We start from the raw sequence: 20,510 nt of genomic DNA, 5'->3' as shown, positions 1-20,510 counted from the left end.
TCAGACCTGAGTCAGACCTGAATTACCTTGGGCCTCTTCCTGAAAACACACTGTGGGTTTCACTTGGACCGAGATAAACTCTTTTGCTCCCAGGTTCATTTCAGAGCGCAGAAGCTTGCCTCTCTAAATCTCGCTCCTCACAAGACCTCCTGGGTCCAAGAGGGTTGTGGTCTTATAAATGAGAGAGGTTTCTTTTTCCTTCCTCTGTTAGCCTTAAAGAATATGGTCAGGCCCACAGCCTAAGAAAATATAAGGTTTCTAGGGCACTCATACAATTCTGCCTGGAGTGTGAATCAGAACTTTTCTGGATAACCATTTGGCGGTGTGAATCAAAAGCCTTAATGTTTTGAGTAGCCTTTGACAAAGCCATCTACTTCCAAGAATTCCTGTGGAAACTATTAAGCTTGTGTGCAAAAATTTAGCTCTAAGGATGTTCCACATAGAATTGCTTCTATTTATTCATTTGAGAGAAAGAGGGTGTGAGCATGGGGGGTCAGGGGGAGAGGGAGAGAGAGAATCTCCAGTAGACCCCCTGCTGAGCATGGGGTTCGATCCCAGGACAGGAGCCGAAATCAAGAGTCGGACGCCTAACTGATTGAGCCACCCAGGCGTCCCCACATAGAACTGCTTTTAATGTTCAAAACCAAAATCATCTGAAGGATGACTGCGTTGGGTATAGTAAATAAGGCTGGCGCATCCACACAATGAAAACCTATGCAATTCTTTAAAATGATGTTTGCGTTAAAATTTGCGCATCTATATTAAATGGGAAGAAGTATACAAAGTGATATGCGTATGACGCCGCTGAGGGAGGACAGTCATACACAGAAAAGTGGCTAGAAGGAGGTTCCTTAAAGGTTAATAGTTTTGTTGTAGTTTTGTTTTTTTTTTTTCCGGATTTACCAGGAATTTTTATTTTCCTAGTTCTGGCTTATCTTATCTGTATTTTTTTAGTTTTCAACTACAAACACGTATTTCCTTTGTAACAGAATAACCAAGAATTGCATCAGACTTCTAAGAATAATTTTATAATTCAGATGGCTACTTCTTCCCAGTGCAGAAATCGTACATCCCACTCTCAGATCTCTTGACTGTGAATTCTCAAGGGTTTAGAGAAAGGCTAAGTGAGCCTATAGATTCTTGGAAATGAAAGTGCTGAGGATGTGAAATGTGCCAATCTAAAAGATGCCGGTCTATGCTCTAGAGTAGGTTTACCCTCCCACCAGCCATGCTCAACGGTTGCCGTTCTTCAACAGTTGGGATTGTCAGTCTTCTTCAGTTTGGCTGATCTAGAAGGTGCAAAATATTATTTTCATCATGGTCTTACTTTGTCCCTGATTTATATATTATATAAACAAACTATTCTCTATAACTTATTATAACATATATGTTACATATATGACGGACAACCTATGTCACAGAGCACTGGAAGCACGTGAGTTGAGGAGCAAGTGCTGAGAACAGCCTGTCATGTTAGCGGTTGTTATAAGTGAACTGAACTTTGTAAGGTCTCTAAAATTCTCTCTTCTGTTCTCTGCTCTCCAAGCGCTTAATTCCTCCCAGTGTGTAGTATTTTTTTGAAGATTTTATTTACTTATTTAGAAAGAGGGTGAGGGAAGGGCAGAGGGAAAGGGAGAGAGAATCTCCAGCAGACTCCCCACTGAGCAAGGAGCCCCATGCCGGGCTCACCTGTATGACCCTGAGATCATGACCTGAGCCAAAAACCAAGAGTCGGACACTCCACCAACTGAGCCCCCAGGCGCCCCGCCCCATGTGTATTATTAAAATTGTTTCCAAGCCGAGTGTGGTTCCCTTTCTCTCCCAGAGCCTCCTGCACACTGTCCCTAAAGGACAATAGCATCAGTCCATTTCTTTAGGCTCCACGTTGCTTGCAGAATAAATTCCGTCTTTGGCTAAGCATTCACAGGCAAGCTCAGCCTCTCTCCAGGTTCATTCTCTGTGGCTTCCCTGTCCACACCCGCTGTTCCAGCTCACGGTCAGCCCCCTGGACTCCCCGTAAGCGACACTAGCCCCCTTACTTTGGTGTTCATGCCTTTCTGCCTTGCTTGCTTCTACCCAATTCATGCACTTTCTCCCATGACCAAGTCCCTCTGCCCCAGAAAGCCTGCTGTGACCACGCTGGCCCACACGGATCTCTCCCGACTCTGACCGCAGCACCTCTTGCCCTGGCCACACACTGCTGATGCTCACCCCGTTTCACATTGTAGGACACCAGGTCCCACGTGTGGGTTTTGTCTCCAGCTCCAGTGCATCCTGTGAATGCAAGATAGACTCCTTCTGACTTGTTTTTCCTTACAGCACAGAGCATCGCTGCACCTCACCTCTGCACACGTGAAATTCACATTTACTAATTGGGATGGCATTGTGCCAGGGGCTGAAAAACACATCCTCGTGTGTATTAGTTCATTTCATTTCATGCATTCAGCAGTCACTTACTGGGGTTCTACGCTGGGCCAGGATGTGGGTGTGGATGACAAACAAGGCAGAAAGGGTCCCTGTCCTTTTGGAGCTTATGTTCACGCAGGGCAGATGGATTCTCAAAGTAGACAAATAGGGGTGCCTGGGTGGCTCTGTCGGTTAAGCATCCGACTCTTGATTTCAGGTCATGATCTCAGGGTCATGAGATCAAGCCCCACATCCAGCTGCACGCTCAGCTTAAGATTCTCTCTCTTCCTTGGGCGCCTGGGTGGCTCAGTTGGTTAAGCATCTGCCTTCGACTCAGGTCATAATCCCAGGGTTCTGGGATTGAGCCTGGCGTCAGGCTTTCGGCTCAGCGGGAAACCTGTTTCTCCCTCTGCTCCTCCTCTTTGCTCATGCTCTGTCTTGCTCTCTCTCAAATAAATAAGTAAAATCTTAGAAAAAAATAAAAAGATTCTCTCTCCTTCTCCCTCTGTACCTCCCCCCACCCGCTCGCACACACTCTCTCTCCAAAAAAAAAAAAAAAAAGACAAAATATTTTAAGGAGTGGCAAGGGGCATAAAAGAAATAAAGAAATAATCTTGATTCAGCTTTCTACATATTTTGCCTGTTCCATGTACAAGGCCAGTTACATAATTTGCAGGGCTTGATGCAAAATGAAAATGTAGGACCCCTTGCTCAAAAATATGGAAGAATTTCAAGATGGGGATAGCAGAACATCATGGTAAGCTCAGGGCCCTTCCAGCACATGTCATGAAGCCCGCTCTGCCTATAAGGTCTTAGCCCATATGATTTACCTGGTAAAGCATCTTGGGTACTTTAACGAGACAGAAAATTATCTGAGAAACTATCTCCATGAGACTGGAAATCCAGCTCCATGTATTTGCTTACAGAAAATAGCATCAGCTCTGTGGTTAGCCGGCTGCGGATGTAACCTAAAATCCTTGTTGACGTTCCCTGCCTTTCAGACTGCCTGTCTTACTCGGCTTTGCAAGTATTATCCAGGAGGTGCTATGGGAAGCAGAGATGCAAAATCACGGTCAACAATCACCATTTCGGGAGCCCCTGTCTGCCAGGAGTGAAAAAATACCTCACTGTCAGCTATGCCTGTGGTAAGAATATACCCTCCACGAACTGCTCCAAGACCCTGCCTCTTTGGGAGCTGGTGAGCCTGGGAACAAAAGGCATTTTCGTGCAATAAACCAAATGATGTTACTCTGGAAACCGTGCTGTCATCCCAGATATTCCAGAGTACCTTTTTTTAATCCTTCGTTCCTGTCTATGACGTTCACATTAGATAAACAATACAAGTTCTTTGGTCAAAATTAGTTTTGAAAGCACTTTCAGCGATCAGATGGGCAGGAAAAGAACAAGCAAATGGGAGAGGAGTGATTTTAATCTGGGTGCTTGGAGGCTCTGAAATTTATGGGAATATTACGCAAGCTCTCAGAGGTATTGTTTGGCTCCTGCTTAACCTTGCAGTCTTGGTTTTAGGCTCTAAGTGACTAACTCTGTATGCCAATAGCCATTTTATCTGCATACCCACAGCGGTGAGTCAATAGATCAAATGCTTACCCGAAAACAATTAAAAATGTTACACGACAGCATGACTTGGTTTTCCCAGCGTCTTCAAACAAGAAAACGAAATGCCTGGTTCGTTAGAGTCCAATTTTATAGAGCTGCCTAAAAGTGAATGGGCACTAATGACTCTCAGAGCATACGTTTGTAATCCTGACACGGGGACTGTTCATTTTGAAATGATCATAGGAGCCAAGGGAGAACAAAGAGAACCGTATCTGAAAAACTCAATTATCTGTGCTCATGGAAACCCCTTGTGCTGCCAGATAGCCCCACCTTTTTCTTTTTGTAACAGCTTTATTGAGATATAGCTCACAGATGATCCAGTTCACCTGCTGAAGAATGCAAATGAATGGTTTTAGAATTTTATTTTATTCTCAGAATTTAATTTTGCTCACAGCATTGGGCAGCTGTCACCCCAATTAAGTTAAGAACATTGTCATCATCCCCCAAAGAAACTCTGCACCCTTAAGCTGTCACCCCCAGTCCATCCCCACCGCCCCACCCCAGGCAACCACCAATCAACTTTCTGCGTTTAAGGGTTTGCCTCTTGTACATTTCATATAAATGGGATCATGCCGGATGTGGGGTTGTGTGTGTGTGTGTGTGTGTGTGTGTGTGTGTGTGACTGGCGCTTCTTTACCATGCCATAGCATGGATCAGTACTTCCTTCCTTTTTAAGGTCTAATAATATTCCGACGCACCCCAGCCTTTTGTATCCTGAGCTAAAAATGTGGTCTGTGGAATCAAAGCTGTAATCGGTGCGATAAGGTGACTGCGTGAGCGCGTTTCCAAAAGAACAGCAGCCGCATGTGCCCTGCGGGAGGTGCGGTTTGACTTCCGCTCTCAGGCTTTATTCCCGCGCTCATGCCTGAGCAGCTCTGGGGTCCCCCAAGAAGCCACGCAGATCACTCTGAAGTTCTGGTAGCTTCCGGCCTCTCCAGCTGAGAGTCGAAGAGGTGTAGCCTGCAAATGAGGTGAACTTCCTGCGGTGCCTTCAAGAATGAGGTGACAGCTCCTAGGGCGGGGGGGTGGGGGCTCTTCTAAGGGAGAGAAGGTGGCCTCTCAGGGCCTGGAGGCTCTGCTTCCGTTCAAGCTGCTTCTCCGTCGTCCATTCATTCAGCGCACTGTGGGCATGGGCTCTGTGGCAAAGTGGTGTCTGGTGTCAAGAACTGGGTGATTAAAAAAGGGGGGGGCATGGTCCTTGTCCTTGGAATTATCAGTTGAGGGTGACAGATGGCCATTGAACGAACAAGCAGGTAAATCCACCAAGTAAATCTGGGAAGCCCACGGGAGGCACAGAGCTGGTAAGGTCAAGGTGGCGTGAAATAGCCCTGGGGCAGCCACGACCCGGTCTTGCAGGGTCCTGGGTGGAGGTGCCAGGGGAGGGCTTGTGGTGGGGGAGTCAGACCATCGTGATGACTGAACTATTAAGAGACCAGTCTGTGGACTGTAGGGTGGGGAATGGGTTGGAGTGGGCTGGGGATAGGTAGGAAACAGGAGCGACTTCGACTGAACAGGGCTGGTCACCTTGGTAAAAACTGGGTGGATTTGAGAAGTGGGAAGATGCAAGAGATGCCGAGGACATCTGCCTGGTGGAAAGATCAGGGGCGCAGAGGAGGCAGAGGGCCGGGGTCGACCTCAGATGGGTGCGAAGGATGTTTCCCTTGTCTCAGCGGGGCAGGAGGCTCTGGGAGTGGACGGGGGCTTGCTGTTCTCTCTTGGGGCCTCTGTCTTCTCTGAGTATGAGACGAAGTCATCAGCTGTGGGAACCGGGGAGGGAAGAGGGTTTGAGAAGACGAGAGAAGGTGTAAAGTGCTGTGGGGAGTGGGAGGCCAGTGCCAGTGTTCTTGGGTATGCTGGTCTGCCCGCTGGTGTGGTTCCTTCCAGCGTGGCCAGCTATTCGAGACCAGACGGGAGAAGAGGGGTCCTCCAGGCTCACTGGTCAATGACAAAGAAGGAAGAGAGCTGGGGTGCCCCCAAGCGAGTGATCAGAGTGGTGGGTAGACAGGAGGGGCTTGAGGAAGAAGGGAGAGGCGGAGGGTCAGTGGAGGGGTCTGGGTGAGGTTGAGAATGGCAGAGGGAGGCACTCGAGGGAGTCCAGTTGAGGACAGAAGGCTGAGGTCAGAGAGGGGGCTTGCAACTTGGTTCTGGATGTGCGGCTGTGGAAGAAGTGGGGGCATTGACAGTGTCCTGCCATCTCCCTAGGACGGTGCCCCCTTGTCCAGCAGTGTGGTCCCCAGGACTTATTCCAAAGGGAGGGGGTGCCTGGTACTGTGAGGCAAGTTAGTGCCTGTCCCCCCAGCCCCAAGCAGATGCTTTCTCATCACCTTCTAAGTGGTTGGCATTTTAAAAATACGCTCTCCCCCGCCCTGGCCAGACGGCTCTTCACTGTGCAACCTGAGTCATTAAAAATGATTTGCAATGTCTCTGAATATTTTATAGGTCACCAAATGGGAATGCAAGGTTTTACATTTTTAAAAAATTTCTCCCAACCCATGTGGAAGTGGATACGAAGACTGAGGATGTCAATAATTAATTTCTAAGCGAATCTGTCTTGGTTAACACTCTTTGGATGTGAGCAAAGGAACCAGTTTGAGATGGTTTAAGCCAAAAGGGCGGTGGAGGCGGCAGGTATCAGGCCGTGGAAGCCAGAGCAGGGAAGCAAGGTCTCAGGGTAGGGCTAGCTTCCAAGGTCATGGCAACCCTCTGGCATCTCGTTTCTCATGGCACTTCCGCTCTCTTGTTCTCTCTCTCGCTCTCGATCTCTGTCTCCTTCTGCACCCAGGCTCCCTGTGAGCCTGAGCTGGACGGCATACGGCCACCCCCACAGCCTCAGTGATTTTTATGTCCCGTTTCTAACAATTATGGTGACCATCCTAATTACAAATTTCTAACAGAAGGAGATTGAATTGGCCAGGCTGGGGTCAGAGCCCCCCTCCCTTGATCAGCCCTGGCCAGAGACCATGTGACGTGATTATAAACATGGCTTCCTAGAGAAGGGCCCGGCCAACCCCCCACCCAAGTTGCTCTTACATAAGAGGGTCAGGGAAGACCCAGCCCATAGATGTCTATGCCAATACCCTGCTTCTAACTGCAGCGTCTGACCCAGATTTGCTGTTCCACCCAGCAATCTTGCTGTGCCTACACAGGGGACAGGACACACCCCACTCCATGGTGGGGAGGGGAGAGGTGCGTTAGGGACAAGTACTGAACATCAAGCTCTGGGCCCTCATGTCTATAGAAATACAGGCCACCCATCTCTAATATGACCCAGGCGATGGGTCAGGGATGCCTCACCCATAGGGACCCTGATCACACCCCTTGGTATGGGGTAGGGAAATTACAGTGAGCAGTATGATCTCTGCTCTGCACACTTGGGAAATCAAGAGGGCTTCCTGGGGGAGGTGGCATTAGAGGCAAGTGAGAGTAGGTGTGTAGGAGTCAGCTAAGTGAAGGTGGGAAGAGGGAAGGGCAGGCGGAAGGAACAGCACAGGCAAGGGTGGGGGGAAGGTGAACACCGGAGTAAGACTGGAGGGACCTGGTGGATGGGAGGTTAGGCTAGGCTTTTACTCAAGGGCGGGGAGCCCTTGATAAGTCCTCTCAGGGGACATAATCAATTTACATTTTAAAAAGAACACTCCTCCCTATTTTATAGAGCTTCATTTAATCCTGGCTCTCTCTTCCTCCGCAGTGCTTAGGCTGGGCAGAGAACTTCCACTCTCTGTGTAGCCCTGGGGCATGATTCAGGCTGCGGGCCTTTCGCTCTTCTAACTGTAGGCAGCACGTCTGTCTAACGTCAGACCACTCAGCACAGAGCACTCTGAGGGGGCTGGGATGCGTTCCTCCTGTTTTCTTCTTTAACTCATTGCGAAATGAGGTCCTCTCTCTGTGTGTTCCCTCTGAGTTTAAGCATTAGCCTCACTTCTTGGATGTGCTGGATTTCAGACTTTCGTTCTCATAGGATAAGCCAGACCTGGAAAACTCAGCCCGCTCCGCGCCTCACGTCTGCAGGGAGGACTCCTCTCTGTCCCCACAGCCGCTAATATTCGAGGGTCCCCAAGACAGAGGCACAGCCAGCATCCCCTCCCTGATAATGCCTGAGAGGCATGAGAAACGTGTGGACCTCAGCCTAGGGCCCCGCACAGCTCCTCCCAGGAGCTGGGGCAGGCAGGTGGGGGCCAGGATTTGGGGACAGGTGGGTTGGTGGCACCAAGATTTAGGGGCAAGGAGAGTAGGTTCCAGGATTTTGGGGTGTGGGGAAGGGGGGGTACTAGGATTGGGGGCAGGAGGGGAGGGGTTGCCAGGATTTGGGGACGGACGGCATAGGTGATGCTAGAATTGGGGACAGAAGGAACAGGTAGTGCAGGGTTTGGGGACAGGCAGGAGAGGGCTGTGCAGGGATCTGTAGGGGCTCCTGCAGTCCAGGCTCCTGCTGAGAAGGAGAAGTTAAGCAGAGATACCGTGTTCGCCTCTGGCGTGAAGAATCTTTTTGGGCTGTAAGTGCAAACTGTGCAGACTTTCTTTCTTTCTCTTTCTTTCTTTTTCTTTCTTTCTTTCTTTCTTTCTTTCTTTCTTTCTTTCTTTCTTTCTCTTTCTTTCTCTCTTTTTATGATTTCTTTTTTTTTTTTAAGATTTTATTTATTTATTTGACAGAGAGAGACAACACAAGCAAGGGGAGTGGGAGAGGGAGAAGCAGGCTTCCCGTGGAGCAGGGAGACCGATGCAGGGCTCGATTCCAGGACGCTGGGATCATGACCTGAGCTGAAGGCAGACGCTTAATGGCTGAGCCACCCAGACGCCCATGGAGACTTCTTTCTTAAAGTCTACACTGACCCAAGCTTGACACAGAATATTTGTTCAGGGAAGAAAAAAAAAAAAGAGGAAGAAGTCGAGGTGGGTGCCCTGCCCAAATTAAGCAAATCATCTTCTCTGGTTTTACCTAAACAGACTCACAGGGACTGTCCACGTGGAAATCACTTTGCCATCTTTACAATCCTTCATCCAGCTCCCAAAGGCTGGGCGTCCCATGGACAGCCCAGCATCGCGGAGAGATTGAGGGCATGTGCACACAAGACCAGGCGTTCGGGCACCACCTCTTCCTAGGTGAGCGGCACCTGGGAGCCTCAGTTGTCCCATCTGTAGGAATGGGGATGATACTCATCTTCATGGGGCACCATGAACACTGCACAAGGCGCACCGTTTAAACGTGAGCCCAGGGTCTGACGTATTAAGAACTCCACGAATAACGGTTTGCTGGTGGTTTTACAAATGTATCCAAAACGGAGAGAGGCAGGTGTGAGGGGTGGTTGTAAATCACAGCCCAGCGCCATCTTCATTCTTGAAACGAGGAGTTGCAAGAATCTGCCAGGTGCATTGACACCTGTTCAAGCTCCTGAAGATTGTCCCCCTGGCAGGGCCATTTTCACGCAAGCAATGGGCAAGTTGGCTGACATGAGCCATGTCGCACATGGCAATGTAATGTCTTATAAGGGCCTGGTTATTCGCAAATCTCATCTAGATGGTCCTTCCTCTCTGAGCTCTTCCTCTTTCCCAAACCGTAAAACCTCTGGCATTTGCAGCCCCCTCCCCCGGTTCAGGCTGTATCTTGAGAACAAGCCAACAAGTCCTGGCAGGGATGACTTACTCCTGCCAAGGAATCAGGGGTGCCCTTCTCAGGGTGCAGCATGACCACGAGGCTGTTTCATCAGAAAGCATTTTGTGGCAACATGGTTCAGCCCTCTGGGGCTCTGCTCTGCTCCCAGAATCAGCGGTGTGCCTGCCATCTGCCAAGGGGCTTTCCTTGGGGTCCCCGCACAGCTTGTACCACCTCCTGTCATTGTCACCTTACAGCCCTGGATGTGACTCTCACGGCCGATGGGCACAAAGGCACCAGGGTGTCCTGTGCACAGAAGATGCACGCAGTTGAGGAATGCTCTCTGGTTGTCAATCCTGGGACATCCCCTAGAATAATTCAGTGAAGCGCTTTGAGAAAGGCGATGAGGCTTTCTTGCTGCTGAAGATGTCTTAGCCGCTCTTTAAAAAAAAAAAAAAATCAGTGCAGTTGAACTTGCGCGGTTTATGTTGGCTCACTTCTGTCTCCTGTTGGCACTTCTCCCGGATACCAGCTGAGCTAAAGAACAAACAGAAATAAGCAATATTATGCAGCAAAAATATCTGGTTTCCTCTCCCTTCTCCTGGCCAGCTGGGGCGCACTTGGCCTTCAGAGCCCTTGCTTTGCCCTCCGCATGCCACGGTCTTGCTCGCTTTGTCCAGGGCGTCTTGAGATGGGGTGGCTTCTTCTTAGGGTCAGTTCGGAGGACCTCTACCCACCTTCCAACACAGCTCTCCTCTCGTTCTTCTCTTACCCTAAAATACGTAGAGCATCCTTCTTTCATTCTTGCATGCAGTCTTAGAAGTGTCTTCAGGCTCATTAAGGAAGTGAGGACTCAGAGCTGTGGGTGAAAAGCTGAGTTGGAGGCAGGAGAGGAGCTCTGTGGTGGATTCTAAATTGACTACAGTCATTTTGTTTCACTACATCTCAGGGAGTTCATGTTCAGAGTTACAGTGTTGGGTTTTTTTTGGGGGGGGTTGTTTTTTGTTTTTTGTTTTGTTTTTTAAGAGAGAGAGAGAAAGAGAGCACGAGTGGGGGTAGGAACAGAGAGGGAAAGAATCTCAAGCAGACTCCACGCTGAGCTCGGAGCCCAAGACGGGGCTCGATCTCATGACCCCGAGATCATGACCTGAGCCAAAACCAAGAGGCAGACGCTCAACCGACTGCGCCTCCCAGGCGCCCCCAGGGTTAACAGTGTTATTGAGGTGAGATTGACATGCTCTAAGATGCACCCATTTTAAGAAAAACGATTCAATGAATTCTAGTACGTTTACAGAGCTAGCTGCACGACGATCACCGTACTCCAATTTTAAAACATGTCCATGATCCCCAAAGTTCCCTGACACCCATGTGCAGTCAGTCCCCATTTCCACCCCTGATTCTTGGTAAGCACTGTAGAGCTTACCTTCTGTCTCTGTACATTCACCTGTTCTGCGAATTTCCTGTTAACGGAATCATACCATATGTGGTCTTTTGTGTCTGGCTCCCATCATTGAGCACCATGTTTTGGGGCTCACCCATGTTATAGCAGGTGCTCGTACTTTGTTTTTTGTTATTGTTAAATAGTCTGTTGGGTAAATATACCATATATTGTTTACTTCTTCTCCAAAATGTGACCTTTCTGGGACATTTGATGGTCACATAATTACCATTCGCATATGTGTGTGTGAGTGTGTCTGACAAGCAGAGTGAGTAATTTATGTACTGCTTTAAAAATGGATTTTTTGAATCTTATCCACATTGCAGTTAAAAAATTATATTAAACGTACAAAGTTTTTAAAATATTTCTTTTCTGGTTTTTAGTTCCCAAGAACATACTCTCAGCGATTGATCCAGCCGTTGCTAATCTAAAACCTTCTTTGAAGCAGAAAGATGATGAATATGGTAATTTTTATGGCTTACTACCAGCATTTCTCTTTAAGTAAAGGTAAACAGCCCCACGTGACCATAGTCGGGTGCACACTGGTTGGAATGAAAGGGGATGTCTGGAGGTGAGCTGGAGTTACCAGCTCTGATAATGGCAGTGTTGTCACGATCGGTGGCAAATGGTGGCCAACATTTTTTGTTTTAGAAATTATAAGTGGACTAAATCCTCCTTCCATTCCCCTCTTATTTCTTAAATGAAGTATCACTTGGAAAAAGAGATCTGCTCGGAAACAAATTTGGGGTTCCTGGCTTCTATGATGAGCTCGTTGGAAAGAGGACCCCACCAGGAACCTGGGTGGACCAGACCCAGATGGGACCTGAGGGTCTCCAAACACAGGCCACCTTTGCCCTTGGGTTTTCACTGGGCTCTTGTGAGTAGGAGGGGGATGAACATTTTGGTTTTCTTATCACATCTAGGATGGAATTCAGACCCTTGGGGCTCCTGATGGAAACTGCAAAGTTTCTGAAGAGCATCTAAGATATTACACTTCGTGTGTTGAAAGTTTGTTTTGTATTATTTTTATTACATTTGTGAGGTCTTTTGCCCCGAATTAAGTAAAGCATGCTTGACATGGAAAACAGGAAAGCAGCAGGAAATAGAACTCACCCTTAGTCTCAAAGCTCAGAGATAACTGTCGTTAATGTTCTGTTCTTCTGTTTTCCCCATACCTGCTCTCTGCTGGGCTCTGCATCTCCCAGCCCCACTGCTGTTTCTAACAGGGCTCCCCCCGGACGCCATGCATATCCTGGTCCCCCAGCAGTGGAGGCCCGAGAGCTCTGTGCCACCCTTCTTTGGACTTGTCTGACATCCCCTGGGGTCCCCAGAGCTCTCAGGCTGCCCATCAAGAGCTCCCTAAGCTCTCTCACAGCAGTGTAACCAAGCATCGGAAACCAGACCTGCCTTGCATTTTGCTGTCATTTCCAAAAAATCGCCCCACACAATCTCCCTGCATAATCTCCCTCCCTTCTTATCTATGGTCAACAGTGCAGACAGCAGCTCTGTGGTTAGGTAAGCCGATATTAAGCCTCCCAGTGACATGATATATGCCACTGCCTTTCAGATGGGAAAATCCATTTGTTCCCTTGTGTAGTGGGGTGGACGAGTACTACCTGAAGTTGGAGCCAGCACATGTTAGAATTTCTAAATCCCTCTTACCACTTAGTATTTTCAGACACTATTTGCTAAATGTTCTTCCTGGCTTAGTCTTCTGTAATTCAGTCAGAAGCCCACTTTTTTGATTTCTGTGACTTTTTATTTATTATGGCAGTCCTGGGCTGGGAGCAGAAGGCATACTGTGAACAGCTGTGATTAATCGATTTTGCCTTTTTTTATGAAACAGGTATAAACTTTGACCCAAGGGAACCGAGGGTTCTGAGGAAAGATGGAGTTATTGTTAGCAACTCTCTGGCAGCATTTGCTTACATTAGAGGTAGGTCAATGAATCGAAGCTTCCTAGAATGCTAACGGCTTTGCTGAGGTCTCACTAACGGGTTCCATGTTTAATTACAACACCGAGCTGCAGAGAAATGACTTTAAGTTTGCCTCAGCACCTGCAGTTTTGCTAAGATCTGAAAACACAGAGCCTTGGACTCAGGCACAGTTCCAGCCGGGCTACCCACAAGAGAACCACACGGGGAGGAGGCAAACAGACAAAGTCACGCGGTTCAGGAGTTGGGCTTCATGAGTATTTTCTGCTTTGAAAAGTAGGAACCCAAGGAATGCATGTTCCGCAGCTCTAAAATTTGGGAAGGGCAGAGGATTATTGAATCCCACCCTTGGCTGAAAGAAAATTGAACTAAAGGATCACCTAGTAAACAGAACGGGTCATGCCCTGTGAAGGTGGAGCCCCTTCCTGAGTCATCCATGTTACTTCTCACAGTTGCCAAGTTCTCCCTGATAATCTTTCCCTCAAGAATCTGTCAGACTCAGCCCTCCCCACCTGGCAGAGCCGAAACTCTCATCTGTGAGGGGTGGTGCCTGCCGTCTTTCCTCACCTTCTGTCTGCTCACCTTAGCATCGACTGTATTTTGAAATGTCGACTCTGTGAGATTTGGCCATGCCCGCCTGACTCTGTTCAGGGAGGCCACAGCCTCTAAGGCCTTCGGTAAAATTCATGTTAATATACTGCATTACGGTGTTACTGTTCGAGGCCTGCCGAGGATGGGGCTCTTTCCAGTAAGCCTTCCTCAGAGGAAATAAAGGAGGAAGGGAACAGCCCAAAGCAGGAGACAGAAGGACATTCTTGGGATGCCTCTTCTGTTCCATCGTCTTCCCACATCCATAGTCCTGAGTGTTTGTTGTATAGTCATTGGTTTCCTCTGAGAATCTTCTCTCTTCAAACCACCCTCCCACTTCCACTTTTTGCTCTTCCTAATAACATTTACGAGGTCTTTCCATCCCTTAGGCATAAAAGTAGAATGAGCTTGAAGTGGGGAACACAGGAAAGCACCAAGAAATAGAACCTGCCCCTAGTCTCAAAGCTTAAACACGACTATTGTTAATGTTCTGTTCTTCCGTTTCCCTGCTCTCTGCCAGGCTCTGCATCTCCCAGCACCACTGCTCTTTCTAACAGGGCCCCCCTCGGACCCCATGCATATCCTGGTCCCCCAGCAATGGAGGCCCGAGAGCTCTGTGCCACCCTTGTCAGAATTAAGAGATGTAAGGATTTTTATTGTCAAAAATATCCCCGTATTTTCAAAGTTCCTGGAGGAAAAGCATCATGACAATCCTTCAGGGAATAATGATTAACCGGAAGTAATGATGACTTTGCTCACTGATCTGTGGCCATGCTGGGCCCCGCCAGTTCCTCTCCACAACTGGGTTGGTCAGCTCCAGCCGCCATGACAAGACACTGTAGGCTGGCAGCTTCAACAGCAGAAATTCATTTTCTCACAGTTCTGGAGGCTGAAAGTCCAAGGTCAAGGTATTGGCAGAGTCAGTTTCTGGTGAGAGTTCTCTTCTTGGCTTGTAGATGGCTGCCTTCTTGCATGAGATGCAATGCAGGGGGAGGGAGAGAGAGAGAGAGAAAGAGAGAAATTGAAGGAGGAAGGGAGAGAGAGAAAGAGGGAGGGAGGAAAGGAGGGAGGGAGGAAAAGAGAGTAAGGGGGAGAGAGAAAGAGAATGCTCTCTGGCATCCCTTCTTATAAAGGCACTGATCCTGTTGGATCAGGGCCCCACACTTAATGACCTCATTTAACCTTAATTACCTCCTTATAGGACCTATCACCAAATATGTTGGGGGTTAAGCCTTCAACACATGAATTTGGGGAGAAAAAATTTACCATAGCAAAGACCCTGAGCGAGAGTTCTCTGATCCCCCATTCTGCATGCAGGGAAGCTAAGGTTCAGAGGAGTTGAGCCATTTGCCTGAGGCCACAGCATGGATGTCAGCTGGGCCATGATCAGACTCAACAGATATAAGACCTCTGCTCTGGTTTCTCCGAGCGAGAAGGATGCCCTCCAGGATCTTGAGGGATGGGTGTCATCTGAATGCCTCCCTTCCATCCCTGTCTATCCTTTTGCACACGCATCACTCCCAGAAATCATACGAGGGATTTACCCATTAGCACCCATCTCTCTGCTAGACATTAAGCGTCTTAAGGACCGATGTCTGTTCTCTTATTGTCATGCCCAAGGGCCCAGGATGGGCTGGCACAGGATACATACCCAGTTAGTACTTAGAAAATGAGCAGACGATGAGTCTCTGCGTGGTGTTGTGAGCTTTCCTTCACCTAATTATCGCCACGTATTTGCTATTTACAGGTAGTTTTAATGAAATGTAAGGATGTTGTGGCTTTTATTTGGTTTTATTGAGGGTTGTTTAGGCACATCCATTCCCAAAAGGCACAGGGAGGAGGAGGCCTGTCTGAGGGAGAGGCCAGTGGCAGGAGCAGCTGGAGCTGAGAGTGAGCGGGGCAGCTTCTGGAAAAATCTGCTCCATACTCAGTAGATGGGGTGAATCCAAAAGGACTTTTCCCCAGGTCAGGCTGCAAGTGGCTTTGACACAGTGGCACAGTCACATACACACAGGGGACAAGTCGACTTGTCCAACCAAGGGGCTTGTCCGGGGATGTTGGAACACAGGGTTGGCAGAACGGGCGTGAGAATGTCCAGAGGTCCCTGAAGAACGGTTTCTCTTTTGTCCATGTAAGTGGTCTATGAACCTGTTCCCAACATGAGGCATCGTTTTAGGCGTGTTTGAACGTGACTCTTATCCTAACTGTGTAGCTCTTCCTCATTCTAGAATCTAGGTCATGGGTTTGAAGAAGCCATAGAAAAATTCTGAAATTAGAGAAACAGAAAGGGGTGTGTGTGTGTGTGTGTGTGTGTGTGTGTGTGTGTGTTGGAGGTTTTAGGAAGGCAGTTTACTAGCCAGCTTAGTCGTCGGACCCCAGCGGACTTTGCCTAAGGAGCCCTTTGGACAATCTTGCTCAGAACCTGACTCTCGCTCTGCCTCGTTAGTGTTTTACTGACCTCTGCCTGCAGGCAGGCCTTTGCTGTCCTAATATTTCTGTCACTTGCCCCTCCTTCTGTCTTCAGCCCCCTGGGGGAGCTTGCTGGGGACTGTCTGGGGGCACAGGGTACCTGGGGTAACTGGGGTCGCTGGGGTCACGGGTCAGAAAGCAGAGCTTCACCTGAGACGCAGAGGCCTCGTTGTTTGCTCTGAAAGGAATTCTGGGCGACCAGACAAACCCACATGGAAACAGAAGTATAATAACACATTCCGAAGTCAGGGTTACACGATCCCGTCAGCGAGGAGGATTGCAAATCAGCACCGCCTTGTCACATAGGTGTGGATTCCGATGTGTTCCCACGGTCTCTAATCTTTGGGTCCGGGACAGAAAGTGCTTATCGTAGCCGTTAGTGCTGTCAGGCAGGGCCCAGTCTCCTTTGTGCTTTCAACCCACAGTAGCAGGGCCCCAGGAGGTGGAACCCTGGCCCCTGGCCTCTCTGTGTCTTATTTGGACACAGTATGCTGGACCTGGAACTTGTGTTGGCTCCAGACCAGAGATCTAAGGGTCAAGGGGCCTTAAAAGCCACAGGCCACCATTGTGAGATTCCTGCAGGCTTACGACGGCTGATGAAATGAAAGTCGTTCACGTGAGCCGGTGACGGGCCAGCAGAGGCTGGACTGAGAACAATCGCATAGTGTGCAGTTTTTTTTTTTAAGTTTTATTTATTTATTTGTCTGAGAGAGAGAGCACAAGCAGGAGGAGCGGCAGGCAGAGGGAGAAGCAGGCTCTCCGCTGAGCAGCGAGCCCCATGCAGGACTCGATCTCAGGACCGGGGATCATGACCTGAGCCGAAGGCAGACACTTAACTGACTGAGCCACCCAGGCACCCCATGTGCAGATATTGTTTAACTGCACGGAGACGATGCCTCTATCTTTCCGGAATACATAATAGGAAAGGGGTTAGAAAAGCCTAAAGTGGTCCAATTGATTCTGGAAGACACATGATGTGCCCTCAGAATCAAGTGGGGGGGTGCTTCGGAGACACCCCTGGCCCAAGCTCGGGGTCCCAGCCACACGGTGGCTTTGCACAAGTGACGTGGCTGCCTCAGGAGGGGTCGGGTGCCTCACCTCCAGGTTCCATCTAACTAACACCTGGTGATTCTGTGACCTCAAACTAGTCAGTTAGATGACTAGGCAGCCTTGCTCCAATGGGCTTCGCCAAGAGTTGCCATGTGCTCCCCGCCCACAGGGGCCCAAGCCTCCGGCTTTAGATCCACAGCCCCTCCTCCCCTGCCTTGAGCAGGTGTTTGTGTAATCCCTGCTCTGCTCTGGGCGCTGGGGGTGCGGTGAAGAACCAGCCCGCAGGGCCCCTGCTTTCGTGGAACTCTCATTCTATGGGATAAGAAAGGACAAAACATGCTCAGTGATTGAGTGACATTCAAGAAGACCTAATGACAGGGGGAACCTGGCCCAACCTGGGGGTGGGGGCACAGGGGTCTAGATGAAGGAGGAAGAAAGAACATTCCAGGCAGAAAGAACAGCATGTGCAAAAGTGCCAGGGTGTGAGGCCCCATGAGGAATGGAGAGAGGCTGGTGTGGTCGGAAAACAGAAATTGAGGGATGAATGAATGAGTGTTGAGAGTTGAACTTAAGGAGGGTAGCAGGGGCTTGGTCCTAGCAAGCTTCATAGGCTGGGGTCAGGTTCTAGTTCTGGCTTGGCTGAAAGAGGCCTGCTGTCCTCAGGCAGTGGCTTCCCTTCCTGGCTCAGCCTGAGCCCCTGTATGAGGGGTCAGCCCACTGTGGCCCTCGGGCCAGTTTTGTCCATCACGTTTTATTAGAACGCAGCACACCTGCATGGCTGGGGCTGCTTTTGTGCTAAAGGGCAGAGTCGAGTCATTGCAACACACACCGTGTGGCCCACAAAGTCTAAGAAACTCACTATCTGGCCCCTTACAGAGAAAGCCCACCAACTCCTGTTCTGTATTTCGAGGGAGTTCTCTGGATCATTATTTCCCAAAGAGGCAGTGCTAACCCCTCAAGGGGTACATAGCTAAAAAATGGAGAGAGTAATAGTCCTTTCTGGGCAGGGTTAACGTAAGGATTAAGCCTGTTAAAGATTTAGACCAGAATATGTAGTACAAATTAGCTTCGTTTCTATTTATATTATTATTATACAACTATTTGGATGTCGGAAAAACTACCAGAACTTTTATTTGTATTTATTTTTTAATCTAAAGAAATTAAGCTTTGCTAACATCTACTGTATTAGTACTTGCATTCATGTATGTGTGTGTATATATACTTTATATATAAATATATATATAAAGTATATATAAATTAATTTTTCATAATTTACTCCTCATAGGTTAACAGTTTATTGAGCATTTACTGTGTGTCAGCGAATGTTCCAAGAGTGTCACGGGAATTAACTGTATACCAGGAAGGTGCTATCAGCCCCATTTTACAGGTGGGGAAACTGAAGCACAGAGTGGATATGTAACTTGCCAAAAATCACACAGTGAATGAGTAGCAGATCAGAGTTTGCACTCAGGGAGTCCAGCTTCTGAGTCTCCCTGCTATGTGTCCTCTCATGTACGTACCTGTATGGGCTATATATGCTCAAAACCCTTTTTTGTCCCTAACCAACGAGCGTACAGGATCAGTTAGGTGAGGACGGTCTCAAAGACACTAACGCATTCTGCGTTAGCTGCCGGTTTCGGCAGACAGCTGCTTCTGTGGGACTTTGGATTGGTGAAGGCTGACAGCTCTTCCCAGCTCCTGACTTGTCCTTTCCCCCACAGCTCACCCAGAGAGAGCAGCGCTGCTGTTCGTGTCCAGTGTCTGCATCGGTCTGGCACTCACATTGTGCACCTTGGTCATCAGAGTGTCCTGTACCAAGGACTTCAGGGAGCTGCAGCTGGCAAGGGAGCACCTGGTGCCAGAAAGTGACAAGGCTGAGGAAAACAGCGAGGATGAAGAGGGGGAGGAGGACTCCTCTGACTCCGATTTTCCAGGAGAACTATCTGGGTTTTGTAGGACTTCATATCCTGTCTACAGTTCCATAGAGGCTGCAGAGCTGGCAGAAAGGATTGAGCGCAGGGAGCAAATCATCCAGGAAATATGGATGAACAGTGGTTTGGACACTTCACTCCCCAGAAATATGGGCCAGTTCTACTGAAAAAGAGCTGTATCTTCACATGATCACACTTGCTGAAGAAGGAAGGATCCACAATGCCCCTCTGGTTCTGTTTCACTCGTACCTTCTGTGAAGGAGTATTCGTCATGTCATCCAATACTGGTGAAGCCAGAAGCTATTAAAGGGACATTTCAAACTGTTTACGACACATTTCAAAATAAATTAGGAGGGAAGTCTTTGTTTTCTGTATTTATTTAAATTCATTTTTATACATTAACACAGAGTGCACATTTACTGAGGGCTTATAATGGCGGCACTGTTCTATAGCTGCTTTTCATGTATTAAGCTGTTTAATCCCCACAACAGCTTCATGAGATAGTGCTATCCACCCCATTTTACAGATGAGTAAACAGGAGGTCCCCTACATCCATAAAAAAATTGTACTGATATAGAGACAGCAAGCTTGAATCCAGCCACTATGTGTTCCCTGGCGGTGGATTTTAATCACTAACATTATTTGTTTAGAATGCGGTCAGCAAAGTTTTTCTTTAAGGGCAAGATAATATTTTAGGCGTTGTGGTTCATGCTGTGACTGCTCCCCAGTGACCCGTTGTGGCTCACAGGTAGCCATCCATAGCTAATCCAGCATGAATGAACGTAGCTGTGTTTCAATAAAGCTTTATTTATAGACACTGGAATATTGAATTTGATTTCATTTTCACATGTCACATAGTATTCTTTGTTTTTTTAATCAATCACTTTGAAATATAAAACCCTTCCTTAGCTCACAAAAACAGGGAGCAGGCATTTGCCTGATTTTGTAGATAAGTTATGGTCCATAAGGCCTAAAACATTTACTCTCTTGCCCTTTAGAGAAAAAGTTTGCCAAATCCTGATTTAGAATTTAAAGCTTCAGAGCTTCTAGTGGTAAAAGTGATTAACCAGATCACTCAGCAATCCTTTGATCCAGTGGGGTTACCTATCAAACCATTGCAGGGGAGCGGGAAAAAAAAGGTAAGGAAACAGATTCCTAATGACAGAACTGGTGAGGGGTTCCTTTGGACAGCTCCCCCTGGTGGACAGGAGGCTTATACATGTGGAGTAGAATAAGCTATTTTTTTCTTTTTTGTCCCGGTGGGACTCAGAGTATAAAAATGATGGTGTTATATCCATCTCATACGTTCGCTATGAACAAGCTCTCTGCCTTATCTTCTCCCAAAGGCCCCACCTCTAAATACCATCCCATTAGACATTAGGATTTGACATACGAGTTTTGGGAGGATACAAACATTTAGTCTACAGCAAAGTTGAAATTCCCATCAAGTAAAATTAACCATTTTAAAGTGCACCATCCAGTGGCAT

The 20,510-nt window shown here is 48.1% G+C and overlaps 1 protein-coding gene across 1 annotated transcript; it reads left to right on the top strand.

The window, feature by feature from the left end:
- Positions 1-3,141: 3,141 nt before the first annotated feature.
- LOC100484184 (protein eva-1 homolog C) lies at positions 3,142-19,610 on the top strand. The gene is made up of 5 exons (XM_034655136.1): positions 3,142-3,163; positions 3,408-3,551; positions 11,435-11,515; positions 12,898-12,987; positions 18,814-19,610. Exons 1-5 carry the CDS (start codon positions 3,142-3,144, stop codon positions 19,188-19,190), a joined length of 714 nt encoding a protein of 237 aa, XP_034511027.1. The 3' UTR covers positions 19,191-19,610.
- Positions 19,611-20,510: the final 900 nt, after the last annotated feature.

This window comes from Ailuropoda melanoleuca, chromosome 1, assembly GCF_002007445.2.
Source record: "Ailuropoda melanoleuca isolate Jingjing chromosome 1, ASM200744v2, whole genome shotgun sequence".
Taxonomy (NCBI): Eukaryota; Metazoa; Chordata; class Mammalia; order Carnivora; family Ursidae; genus Ailuropoda; species Ailuropoda melanoleuca.
The sequence above is the reverse complement of the archived record's forward strand: the minus strand, read 5'-3'. Positions and strand labels throughout refer to the sequence as shown.